The sequence below is a fragment of the Candoia aspera genome, chromosome 4 (genome assembly GCF_035149785.1).
Source record: "Candoia aspera isolate rCanAsp1 chromosome 4, rCanAsp1.hap2, whole genome shotgun sequence".
Lineage (NCBI taxonomy): Eukaryota > Metazoa > Chordata > Lepidosauria > Squamata > Boidae > Candoia > Candoia aspera.
In genome coordinates this window covers 9360520-9375007 of record NC_086156.1, presented here as the reverse complement: position 1 = coordinate 9375007, position 14488 = coordinate 9360520, and the positions used below count along the sequence as shown (strand labels likewise).

Sequence of the window (14488 nt, the reverse complement as noted above, 5' to 3'; positions counted from 1 at the left end):
AGGATGGAAGTGAAGTTTGTTCTGGATAGGGTCAGTTATCCAGAAAGAGTAGGTTAATTATAGGGACTGTTCCTTGATATCCAGCTGTCACTGGATTTGCAGTAGTGGCTCTGACAAGGAGACCATTTGCACAATTACGGCAAGCGCTTCAACTGCAACTCTTCCTAGGTTGGTCAGACTAAATGTCAGTTACCCACAGTTTGGTTACAACTTATTTTAACTTTTGCAATGTGCTTTTATATAGAGCTGCCTTTGAAAAGTATCTGGAAAATACAATTGGTGCAAAATGTGACAGCTAGGCTGTTTAGAACAAGATACATGGATCATACAGTGATGCCTGAAACATGTATCTGGTTACCAGTTGTCTACCTCTGGTAGGACCACCTCTCTGAGTATACAGAATTGGCCAAAAGTATTGGGCCAAAATTATTGGTACTCTTCCACTTTTTCCTAAAGAATCCCAGTTTGTCATGAAATGTAGAAACTGGTGCAAGTAAATGGCATCCACCATTCTTTATTCCATAGTTCATAGAGCAGCCACTTTGTTTTTGATGTATGACTTAACATATTCTTGTAAATAATAAAAGAAAATGGTATGGACATAACTATTGGTACCTCTAACCTAATATTTCATAGTGTGCACTTTTAAGGCAATAACTGCAATGAAGTGCTTTCTGTAGCTCTGAATAAGACTTCTACACTTCCCAACTGGCAATTTGTCCCACTCTTCTTGAGCAAACTGCTCCAGTTGTTTTAGGTTTGATGGGTTCCTTCTCTCAGCTGAGAGGTTTAGCTCTTTCCATAGATGTGCTATTGGATTCAGATCAGAACTCACAGCAGGCCAGAATAGCCCAATGTTTGCTTTTCAACCATTCCTTGGTTTTCTTAGATGTATGTTTTGGGTTATTATCCTGGTAGAGAACCTATGACCTGCAGCTGAGACAGAGCTTTCTAACATTGGGCATTACGTTTTGCTCCAGAATGCCTTGATAATCTTCTGATTTCATTGTGCCCTGCACAAATTTAATTTGTTTTATTATTTATAAGAATATGTTAAATCATACGTGGAAACCAAAGTGCCTGCTCTATGAACTATGGAATAAAGAATGGTGGGTTTCAACTTATTTCATGGTAAATTGGACTTCTTTGGGGAAAAGTAGAGGGGTACCAATGCTTTGGCCACATCTGTAAACTTGCCCAATTATGTAGGAGGGGCCTTTTGAAGAATGCCCTTACTGTCAGAAGTTCAGCTACTGGGTCCATGAGAAAGCACCTTCTCTTATTAGCTTCAGTGCTATGGAATAGGCTCCTGAAGGATGTATGCTTGGCTGCCACTCTCGCAGTATTTAGGAAGATGGCAAAAACACATTTCTTTCTCCAAGCTTTTTAATTTTAATTGATTACTGCAATTTTGTTTTTCATAGGATTTATTTTGTTTTCAATTATTTTTTATTGTTGTGAGCTGCTTTTGGTGTTTGGATAAACAGAAATGTAGGGTATAAATTCAATAATAAATAATAAAATAAAAATTATGGTTCTAGGCAGGCATGAGCTGTAGGTACAGGTATTTTGTGAATAAATACTTGCTAATCGAACAGTTGTGCACATCAATTTAGTTCTTGTTAAATTATAGTTCTATTCAATAAGAAAGCTATGTGAAAAATTCTCATTTGCAGTGTTGTATAAGAAGTTCTATCTCCGGTAAAAATCTATGTTATGCTTCAGTCTGTTCAATTGTTTGTATGTGCTTTTGTGATATGGACAGTTTTACCCATTTGTTTCATAATCAGGACCATAGGAAAATACTACACTGGTTGCTAGTACAGTAGTTAATACTGTCAAATCATATATTAATATCTACTTTGAATTGCCAGTTGAGAGCAGTCTCTGCCGTAGGTCTAGACACATATCAGTTTCAACACAATTTAGAACATGGGTGGATTAGTTAGAATCATTGCACTCTTTGGCAAATACATACACACCACAGTATAAACATTTATATGCTCTGGCTGAAACAAGTTGTGTTTAGATCACAAAGCAAGAGGCAGGTGTAGCTGGATTTATTCAGCCTGCTAGGCCTTAATATATTTTATTTGGTTTTAGCTTAGCAGGCAGCAGTGAGGGTGGACAACAGCATCTAAGTAACATGTATGACAACAATTGCCTCTTTTTATATGTATGTGATGCATGTGACACGTGTTAAAAGGGGGTAGGTTTAGATTGCTTGGTCACGCCTACCATCTGATGCTGTTGACCCTACTTGGCAGACATCCCTGTTTGTCTCTGGTGGTTTGTAACTTCTACAACTCAGCCAGTGCTTGATTATTCAACAAACCATTATTAAACAATGGCTCCATGTGAAGTGCAAACTACACCAATATTTTCTTACTCTAGCAGTTTATTTAGTGACAATGAAGATTTTAATGTTTTCACTGTTACAAAGCTATACATATGACCCACACAGTGGTTTTAGTGAACATCAACAGTGTTTTAAACATAATAATATATTTCAGAGGAAATAAATTATCTCTCAGTATAAGCCTATTCATGTTTTAAAATTTGTTCAGAAGGGTCTTCTCAAATTACTTGCTTCTCTGTTGTGACAGCTCAGTTATCCTTTTTTTACTGTTTCAGGTTTTTTCCCTAAATACATTTTGTACTCCTATAAAATATAAGATTCCCCCAAGATTTATTGATTGAACACAATTTGACTCCCAGTGACAATAAAATTTGCAAATAAAAACACAGAAAACAATAAAAATAATGCAATAGTAAATACAAGGAACAAAAGATGGCAAAAACTGGGCAAGACTAAGAAGCAAACCCACGCTATCCAGAAGGGGGCTGCAGTTACCCCTGTCAAAGGCCTGGGTGAAGAGCCTCCAAAATACCAGGAAGCTGGGGGCCACCTGGATCTCAGGGAGAACCTCATTCCAGAGCACAGGTGTTTGTTTGTAGATGATGCTCTTTGTGGTAGGCAGGCAGAGTTCTCTTTGTTATCAGTATTTACTACTTCTGCATTCTGTCTTTCACTTAAGGAATAGAAGGCGATGTATATGGGTACACTCCTCTCATGGGTACTGTACATTTCCTCATTTAATCCTCATAGAAACATCCCTCTGAGGTAGATTAGGGACAGGGAAGTGATTGGTGTGAAGTCACCCAGTGGGTTCCATGACTGAATGAAGACTTGAACTCACGGTCTGACACCCTAATAATTAAAAAACCAAGTACCAGAAAGTAAATTAGCACTAAGCTGTTTTTTGTGGAGCTAACACAACATTTTATGTACAAAAAATAGATTTGTTTATAATGGTTGGGATAGAAGATATGAGCTGATTAAGATAAGTGCTAATTAGAAATCTACCACTATAAATCATTTTTATAATAAAACATATGTATGTATTTGTGGGCATACATTACACACAGATACAATATATTTTATAGAAAGGGGAAGAGATAATGTTACTCCCCAAAGAACTGTATTTTTGCAGCCCAGATATCCCAGACAAAGCCATGTAAGTGTCAAAAGTCTCTCTAGTTTGTATTTTGATGTGAAATAGATGGGAAGGAAAATGAGAATGAAAGCTGTATAATAGACCATTGAAAGTTGTATTGGATTGTGGTGAGATATAAAATAAATGAATAAATGAATGCATAAAAATAAAATATTGATTCTAAATATTGTAAAATGCCCTTTCATGTCTCATTTATACTCATAAAAATCCAAGAAATTTAAATTTCATCACACTGTACATGCCATTTATGTAAACATATATTGAAACGTCAAAGTGGGGAAATTTAAAAAACAGACAATGATTTATTTTTCCATTTATTTATCTGTGTTTGGATAATTTAGCAGCTTTAAGGGTCATCCATTGAAACACTGATTAAATTCTTTCAAAGATTATTGACTTAGTAGAAACTTAGTTCTAGAAATGGTAAAGGTACTTTTTAAAAAATTTGTTCCTTGCCACTATTTTCTTGTGCTAGATATATCTGTTATTTATTCGTTCTAAGCACTACTTGTTCAGGTAAATATTGAAATGTAACATAATTGCTCTAATTATTTTTATAAATCAAAGGTAATCAGAATCTATATTTTAGAATCTATATAGATTCTGGCTAATTTTGACTTTATTAAATGCAGTGTGCCATTAGTGTAAGTTCTTGGTAAAATCACCTTTCCTAATTCTTGGTACCCACAAAATATGTGTAATATAATTATTATGATTCAGAGTAGCATTAAATAACTTACTTGAATTTTCCAACCCACAATGTGCACCATATTAAATTGAAATGGGCAGAAAATGTGTTAAATTTATTTTGATGAATACAATGGACACTCTTTCCATAACAATTTATCTCAGAGTTGCTCTGTTGAAATTAGTTTTGCAGTGGTCATATTTTAGCCTTTAATTTGTATATTTTTCAAATCTTATATTTTTAAAGAATTGACAAATATTAACTATGGAAATGTAGTTATAATACTGGCTGCAGTCCTGCTTACAGATACATGGAAATGTTCGTGTTTTTCTACAGTTTGGTACACAGTTGTACATTCCAACTTCAGAACAGAGTTCAGTCTGTATGTACTATAGAGTGAACATGTGTTCAATCTGTGTTTTCACAGATGATTCCTTCAATACTATATTTTAATCCTATGTTATTTTCTGTCTCCTAGGAACTATGCCGTCAGCGTATGGCAGTGAAAACATCAGATCGTTCAGAGCCTCTACAGGCTTCTCGTATTAATAGCATATCTTCACAGTGTAGTGATGGACCTATTCCAAGTCCTTCTACTCGAAGCAGCACTTCATCCTGGTGTGAAGAACCAGTCCAATCTAATATGGACATCTCCACTGGTCACATGATATTGGTAAGGCACTGAAGCAGCATTAAAGCTTCACCTTTTATTTGAATTTATTTGATCAATAGAGAGCACAGCAATACATAAAGTACAGCAAATCTAGATTTTTAAAGCAACAACAACAATATCCGCTTATTAAAAACACTTCTTTGGCATATTTATTCTGGCTTTGCTTCTTGTTGCTGTGTTGGTTTTTAAAGTAATATTAATTTAATTTCTATTGTGTCTGTTACGGGATCTATAAACTGTAATAAAATCTGGTTCTTATTGGAGTAAATAAAACTTGTTAAAGGAATTTGAACTTCAAGGTTTAAACTTATAAAAATGTTTTCTGTTATTGTCTCCATCATTTTAACTTTTACCTTTCTTTATTAGCAAATTTTTTTTTTCTTTTTTATTAAATCGGTTCATAAGCATGTATCCAGGCAGCTGCAGCCTGTGGCTTATCTTTGAACAGGGAACTGCCCTTTCTCATGGAACAATGGTGTCTAGTTCCAGTCATGGATATATGTAGGGATAACTTGCTAATACAAATTCTTTTGTACATGTTTTCAAGCAGAGCTGGAAAAAGAATTCATTTTTTAAAAATGTAAAATAAAGTATTGCAATGATTTTCAGTATAGTCCCTTAGAAATGTTAACATTCTTAGGGAACAGAATCAAATGGATGAAATATAATTTGTACACAGTCATATTTTGAAATATGAAAAGGTTCCAGGTTTAAGACAGATAGCCTAAACGTACCTATTTGTGTAGTTGAATGAATGCTAGAACCTATGAAATACTTTCAAATATTTTGTGCTATGAGAAAAAAAATGCTTTCCTCTAATCTGTTGTATATCTGTATAATACTTCAGATCCTGTTGCATTACAAGGAATTTGTTATCTCTTTTTCATAAGCAACTATTCTGTTAGTCCAAACCTGCTTTGGTCAATTTTTTAATTATAAATTTGATTTATAAGAAGCTTTTCTAGTTAAATAACTTTCACGGTTTTTGTTTAAGAAGTGTGCAGTATTCAGATTGAAGTAGGCAAGGATGCTTCGGATGTGGTGTGGACCCCTTTTTTGTATTTGTTGGCTGCTCCTTGAAGAAGCCATGCCTTTTCCAGGGCTGCTCAACCTGATTGTTGAGGTGGTAGTGAAGTTCCCTGAATTGATAGTGTTGGGGGATTTCAATTTACTTTCCCTCAGCAAGGGGTCTGGAACAGGCCGGGAATTTATGGCTGCCATGTCAGCCATGGACCTGATCCATCCTACTGAGTGCCTGACACATGGATGCTAGATTTGCCTTTTGTCTCAGGGCAGATGCAGCCGATTTGAAAATGGGAGGCATTGAACTTTGCCCCTTGCTATAGACAGATCACTCTCTGATTGCCATGAAGTTCTGCAGTTTGATTCCTCCTCTGCAGTAAGGAAAGGGCATATTGTATCAGTCCGTTCTAGGTGCCACATAGATCCTGTTGGTTTTCAGAGGTCTCTTGGGGAGTTTTCTGAGGATCTGGTGGACAGCTCGACTCAGACTTTGGTTGTTCGATGGAATAAAGTGCTGTCTGGGGCACTGGACTGGGTTGCTCTGGAGTGGCATCTCCCTGTTCATAGATCTACTGCATCTCTTTGGTTTACTGATGTGCTCAGGTAGATGAAGCAATAGGAGATATGCCTAGAGCACTGCTGTAGGAAGACATTTCTTGAGTCTGACTGGACTCTGTACAAGTTTAATCTTCACCCACAGTGGTGTTTTGAGTTGCAAAAAAGAAATATTTTGCTGCCATTATTGTGTCAGCTAAGTGCTACCCAGCAGCCCTTTTTAACGTGACTTGTTCACTTTTAGTGAAGGATATTTGCCAACGTCTGCAAGAAAGCTGTGAAGAATTTTCACAGCATTTGATAGAGAAAACTGCTCAAATCCAACATGAACTTTAGTCCACCTGGGCAGTGGAGATGGAGATGACTGGGGCTTTGTCCTGTAAAGTGATCTGGGATCATTTTAAGTCTGTGAATCCTGAGGAAGTGGATAGGGCCCTCTGCAGTGTTAGTTCCACCATTTCTCAATTGGATCCCTGCCTCTCATGATTGGTTAATGATGCAGGAGATTGGATCTGAGCAGTAATCAGTGCTTTTCTTTGAGTGAAAGGGTGTTTCTGTTACTTCTGAAGGAGACGATAGTGTCCTTTGCTCGACTGGCTTGTACAATTATAGACCTGTCCCCAACCTTCCTTTTCGTGGAAAGGTTGTGGAGAAAGTGGTGGACACACAGTTGCAAACGGTCTCAGAGAAAGTGAATTATCTGGACCTTTGTCAGTCAGAGTTCAGGCCAGGAAGCAGCATAGAGTCTCTGTTGGTCTCACTTGTAGATGACCTTCAAAGAGACCAGGCTCGGGAGTAACACCCCCCACTCCTCATTGATTCCATCATCCATGGCTTTTGATACCATCAACGATGGTATCATTCTGGACCGTCTCCAAAGGATTGAGGGGGGGAACTATTTTGCAGTGATTCTCCTCCTTCCTGGAAAGTCAGTTCCAGTTTGGGGGGTGTGTGTAGAGAGAAGAATTCTATCTGGATACCTCCGCTTTGTGGAGTGACTCGGGAATCTCTCTTCTCTCCGCTCCTACAGTTTTTAATGTCTATATGAAACCTCCAGGGGAGATCATCTACCCACACAGGATTTGGTATCATCAATATGCTGATGATACCCAGTTTTATATTTCTGTATCAAATAGGTAATGTTTTACAAGTGCTGACCCAGTGCTTGGAGGTTGTCAGGGTCTGGACAGGGAGGAACAGACTTCAGTTGAATCCCTCCCAGTTGAAGTAGGTCTGGGTTTCTGGCCCAGTGATTCCAGGGAAATTCCATCTTTGACCCTGAATTGGTCTGTACTCCTTGCTCAGAGGCAGTCTGCAATTTGGGAGTTCTCTTAGACTCAAAGCTCCTGCTTGAAGAGCAAGTGGTAGCTATGGCTAGGAGAGCTTTTGCACAGCTACATCTTGTTTATCAATTGAAATCTTTCCTGGATCGGGATGCTCTGCTCTCACTCATTTATGCCCTGGTGACCTCTGTGTGAACTGTTGTAGCACACTGTACATGGGATTGCCCTTGTAGAACATCAAAAGCTACAGCTGGTACAGAGTGCAGTGGCCTGGACAGTGATGGATATATCTCAATATACTCAGCTGGCCCCACTGCTTTTGGAGCTACACTGGTTACCATCAGCTTCTGCATGCAATTCAAGGTGTTGGTTGTCACCTTTAAGGCCCTATATGGCTCCAGACCAGATTATCTGAGAAACTACTTTCTCCTGTATTAATCTGCTTGTCTGATTAAAATGGGTCAATTCCCTCCTGGTACCTAAGGATAGTCTTTTGACAGTGCCTTGAAGGAGGGCATTCTTGATGGCTGCCCCCTCTCTTTGGAACTTACTCTCGGTGGGAATCTGATCAGCCTCATCTCTCCTAGGCTGCAGGAAAACTTTGAAAACAGCTGTTCCATCTTGCAAAGAAGGAGGGTGCTCTTTGATTGGAAGGAGGTGTTGCTGGCACATGGTATTTGTTTTTATATCTATTTGGGGTTTCCTGGGGTATTTTACATGTTTACATTGTTAGCTGCCTAAAGCCTGTGGGAATGGGCAGCATACAAGCAATATAAATAAATAAATAAATATACATGCACACAACAATTTAGCGTGTAGTTTTTAGTGTGCCGTAGTTCATAACTCTTTATACTCTCTTGAAGCCCAATCCCAACACATTATTTGTTCTCCTTGGCAAAATGGGAAAACAAGAATCTAGTATGCTGATACTTGGATCTGATTATGGTAAAAGTAGCTTAACAACTGAGTCTTGAAAAACATATTCTGGCACTATTCTGTCATTATGGTCATTATACTGGTTGCAACTTGTTTTCCAGACCCACTCAAAGTCCTAGTTACTACTTTTAAACTAGACAGTGTTTAGTGTGGCATTAGGTTACCTTAGGAACTACTTCATTGAAAAATATTCTGCCCATCTTTTCAGATTATTTTGAGAAGGCCTATTAGGGTCCCATCCCCATGTGAAATAATTGGGATATGGTCCAGAAGATAGGTCTTCTCTGTAGTGGCCCTGACACTGTATATGCTGCCCGTAGAAATACTTGGCCCATTTCTGGCTTTTAGGAAACTTTCCTTTTTAAATGGACTTTCTGGATTTTGATGCTAGTATGGAACCATCTTATCTTTGTTTTATTGTTTGCACGTGTATATTGGGTTGCTGTGTTTATGTTGAGGTTCTTCTTTATACCATTACTGAAGTCATTAGACAGGGGTGATACAGAAATTTTGTTAATAAATACATAAATAAAATATGCTTAAAAGTCATTATGATATTAATGTGCAATCAACATACAACTAATCTAAAATTGGAAACTTTACATATTCATACATTTTTTCTGATGAATTTAGCATTAAGATGGTATCAGTTCACTTGAGTGAACTGTGGTTTTTTTAGGTTATCAAACAACACATTAAGTTGTTAGGGTTCAGAAAAGGACTGCTGAAATGGTAATACATTTTGAGAATGCTACTGGAAGGATGTGTGGAGAGAGAGAGAGGGAAAATGTAACAAATAAGATCACTAAATTTAAAATAAATATTCAGGAAAAAATTGAAAGATGAAAGATGACGGTCAGACAAAATAACTTTTTATTAGAAGCAGTAATAGCAAAGTTTAAGGAGATTGTTTATTTTTCCGGAACACCAGAAAAATATGTGAAGAGGAAAGGTAAGAGGTAAGCAAGTAGTCCTGGAGTTGAATGAATGGTAGTTACAATCGGTCGTCAAAGTTACGGCTGTTGCAGTGCCCCCACAGTCACATGATCAAAATTCAGCAACCAGCCCGCATTTATAACTACAGCATGTGTTTCACCTCCCCCCACCTGCCTCTCTCTCCCCCATCTTTGCCCTTTTGGCCTCTGCACTCTGCTGCTCCCTACACCTGCCACCCCCCACTGCCCCAACTGTCCTTCGCCATTGTCTTCCTGCTGCTGGCCAGGGATCCAGGTGCTGGGCGAGGGCGCAAGCCCTTACTCAGTGCCGACAGCCACCACCTTCACCCAGGGAGCCTCCACCGGCTCCATTCCCCTGCCAGCTCCCTGGCTGGGCCCACCGAGCTCCCTTCAGCAGACAAGGCTCCACTGTCCTGCTGCACACATTGCAGGGCTGTGCCCTCACCCAGCACCTGGATTCTGGGCCAGCGGCAGGAGGAAGAAGATAGTGAAGGTCACTTGGGGATGGCGGGGACTGCAGTGGTAGGTGGCAGCGGAATGCAGAGCAGCCAAAAGGGCAGAGATGGAGCGGGAGATAGGCTAGTGGGAGCAGTTGAAGCACAGCCTCGTCTGCGAAAGGGAGCTCACTGGGCCCGGCTGGGGAGGATGCAGCAGGATGGAGCTGGCAGTTCAGGCAGGACAGAAGAAGCATGAGGTCCTTGCCTAACAAACGCAACCATGATAACCAGAATTGCCATTGCTAAGCGGCACGGTCACTTGATGTTTCGCCTAGCTACTGCTTTGCTTAGTGACAGAAATTCCAGTCCCAATTAGGGTCATAAGTGAGGACTTCCTGTATTTTATCCAGTAGTCATCTTCCAGCATTTAACTAAACATTTTCTCTCTTGGATTGCAGACAGCTAGATTGCCTGCAGTGTGTAATAGCCAGAGATTTTTCTCTGTTATGCACATTGGTGCATTTTAAATTTCTGGCACGTATGCACATTACCACCAACTTGATTCAGACATTAGTATTTTGCAATCCCATGTTTCCCTAGGTTTTGTATACCTGCATAGACTTCTTGCTTCCATTCCAGCAGACTGTGAGGTAGAGATAAAAGTCTTTGTTCCTTTCCTCAGACAAAGAAAAAACAGCATGGGGAAGCAAGGTGTTCCTGTTTTTTTGCAGCTCTTTGGTTTTCCTTCAGAACAATGGGGTTTGCCTATGTACTTCTTTAGGAAATGACCTGTTCATCATCTGATACTTTTATTAGTATCTTAATATTTTTTTCACAACATGGAGGTTATCTAATCAGAAATCCTAGATAAATCCAGTTGTAGGTTGACAGTGTAACATATGAAGGATAGGCAGATTTCTAAGGAATGGAGATTTCTGTATTGATGGACTCATTCTGTGATATCATAATTAATTTTAGAGAAGGGTTGGAATATTCAAAATTGAATGCACCAAGTCTTTCATATCACAGAGATGATAATGTGGAAGTGATTTTTTTGTTTCAGATACACAGTATAATTTTACATACACACACACACAATTTTTTTAAGCCCTGATAGTTGCAATAGAAACATGGTTTGGGCTATGCTTCTGTGTGCATTGAACTACACAAGTGCATATAATTCTGCTGAATCTAGAAGATTTTTACTTCTGTGAAGTCTTATGTAGCTCAGTGAAGAAGACCCAAAAGAAGAAAAAGTGCAAGATGTTTTGGGAAATTATCTAGCCTCGGTTTCCTTCAGCCCCTAATGTCATAGTCAGTCAGGGACAGACAATCAGAAAGATAAACAGGAAATAAATTATCATCTGTATTTATTTCCATGTCCAATATCATTCTTATATTTTGCAACTCAGTAAATCAAATTAATTGTTTTCTCTTTTCTATATTTATCAGATGAAGGCATACTGTGTTTTGTGCACGTTTTTTTTTACTACATTCAACAGTATATATTGATTTTTACTTTACCTATTAAACTACTTTCCATAGTGGCTTGGTTAAAAAGAAACATAGTAGTAATCATACAGGTGAAAATCCAGAATAAGTGTATTGTGCTATTAACTTATTTAGTTTTCATTCCTATTACAGGAATATCTATCTCATACCACTTTCTTCAGCAGTCAGGTACCGTTTAGTGCTTGCCTGGGCCATAGCCGGCTGTTTTGGTCCCTTACCCTTTACATTTTTGGACTGGAATGAATATATCTGGGTATATAATCTGGTGTGTTTTTCTTTCATTTCAGTAGGAGCTCCCATGCTGTCCCTGGAAATATAATATTAAAATAGCTTCTCAATGTGAACCTATCCAGTAATTTATCCATATATCATGTGTGTCTCCCTTCTTTATCTCTTTCCATTTACCTTCCCATCCTTTTGTCAGGATTTTTCCCCTTTTCAAAGTCAGCATTCTTTTCAGTCCTTATGGGCTGTTTTTATTTTTCCCAATTTCTTAGAGATTTATTTATGGTAAACTTGTTGGTTTTTTAATACCTATAAACTTCAAGTCTTAGTACCAAAAGTTTTGTGCTCCAGATTTATGACAGGAGAACCAATTTACCTGGTTGTCAGGAGACACAGTGCTTATTGTACTCCTTTTCTGGTGGACTAGGATACATATTTCATTGGATATTTCTGGGTGATTTAAAAAAATCAGCAGACCTTGTCAGTGGAGCCTGAAGGAACTCAAGAAATCTCCACTTTAGATGAGCTGGATTATTCTTTGACTCAGACTTTCTAGAACATTTTTCCCTGGTTTGTTTTATGAGACCAAGGTCTTTTCCTTCTTGGAGGAGACCTTCCATTACAGAGCACCTTCTTTGTATAACAGGCATTAGGGTTTGAGATTCTGCAATTTACACTTGCGGTGATCCATTATTTGAAGTGATCCATGCTGATACCGTTCTGCTGGTTGCTATTTTTGTTCTGCCACCTTCCATTAAGACTTCAAGGAGGCATGCAAACCCTATATTAAAAAGTTTAGAAAACACATTTATGTGAAGAATGGTTGTAATTTTTTGTTTCATCTCTTTTCTCAATTCATTAATTGTCAAAGTATTCTAATCCAAGTTGATAGGGGAGGATGGTTCATTCACATATAGAAATCTTCAACTTTGATGAGGAGTAACTTTTTGGTAAAAAGACCAATAACACTACAGATTACATACAAAAGATTCACAGTAGAGCAAACTACATGGTAATGATTCTGCTCTTTCAAATTCTTATCATAAGTATAAGCCATGTAATTGAGACTTCTTATATTCCCTTCTAGCCCGGCAAGACCCCTGCATATTTTTTCAAAATGCATGGTAGTGGTTATAGCATATCTTCAATTCTGTAAAATTCATATATTCCTGTGACTCTCACTCAGCAATTGCAGCAGAATATCCCAATCTTCCTTCATTTGGTGATGATTTGGGGTCCCTGAATTAACTTAAAACCTATTCTTCCTCCATGCAGCGTTAATGACCTCATTTGTACCTCATAATCAACCCTTTATCTATTCGTTTCACTTCTGTCTAACCTTTCCTCCAGGAGTGCAAGCCAGCATATACAGTATCCCTATGCTATTTTTTTCCATACAACTACCCTATGACATAGGTTGGGCAGAGAGGGAATGATCGTTCAGTCATTAATACACTTCATTTGAGACTTACTACACTATGTGCTTTCAGAATGTAGCAGCTGCTCTGCTTAATGTCTGCAGCTATAATGGTGGTTCAGTATACCGATCTAAAGATGTAACCACCTCAGCTTGGTGTGTGATTGCCTGTTCTGTCTGCTGTTTAATTACAACTGACACATCTTTTTTAGAATAGGGAAGGATAGTCTCCAAAGATTTTTCAATACAAGGCTGATTGAGTGCCACTAAGAAACACTTTGTATAAATACTTGCTTGCTCATGGCTATCTTCAAAGCCTATCTTGGGAACCAGATAGTCCAAGAGGCTACAAACATCACTGTATCATTTCATATATGAATAATCAAGGCTGTGTAAACTCTTCTACTTCTCTCAGTTGGATAATCAGCTCTAGAATTGAAATATAGCCTGTAGTGTGTTTTTCCTGGCATGCAAATAACACATATTTGTATGCACAGACACCAAAAAGAAAGATACATTAATAAGGTGTAACTATGGTTGTCAAGTGATATTCACACAACGTACCCATCTTTCTCCTCTAAAGGTGCTTATCCCACTGTGATGGTTATGAAAAATGGACTTAGGACCCATGGCCAAAGATACACTGTTGCGACTCCCCCATGGTCACATGATTAAAATTTGGGCGCTTGGCAGTCTGCCCTCACTTAGACTGGTTGCGACTCCCCCATGGTCACATGATTAAAATTTGGGCGCTTGGCAGTCTGCCCTCACTTAGACTGCAGGGTTACTGCAACTTCTCCCACCCACCTATCTCCCCCCGATCTATGCCCTTTTGACCACCCTGCACAGTGCCCCTGTGGTTGTAAGTGCAGGCAGGCTACCAAGTGCCCAAATTTTGATCACATGACTGCAGGAGTGTTGCAATGGCTGTAACTTCATGGCCCAATCATAAGTTCCTTTAGTCAGGGCCACCGTGACTTTGAACGGTTGCTGAACAAATGGTCATAAGTTGCGGTCCACCGATAAAGACAAGGAGTGTAATGATCAGTAACCAACATTAAAACTCCATTCCTCATTAGAGGGAGAAGTTATAATATGCCAGTCTCTAGTCCAACTAGCATTGATAGACCTATATAATTCCCCATGGAAGAAGCATTGTCTACTCCAAGTTGTAGCGGCTCTCCATAATTTACACAGAAGTGTCTACTGCTTTCAGTGTCCTGGCACTAATCTATGTCTTTCCCCTTTTAATTTAAATTACATTT

General features: G+C 38.7%; 1 protein-coding gene across 1 annotated transcript in view; it reads left to right on the top strand.

Annotated features, from left to right (window-relative positions):
* PTPRN2 (protein tyrosine phosphatase receptor type N2) overlaps positions 1-14488 on the top strand; it is a 666056-nt gene that overhangs the window by 564521 nt on the left and 87047 nt on the right. The window contains exon 14 of the mRNA XM_063301899.1: positions 4685-4879. Coding sequence (XP_063157969.1) covers positions 4685-4879 — 195 coding nt within the window. The remainder of the gene's footprint in view (positions 1-4684; positions 4880-14488) is intronic.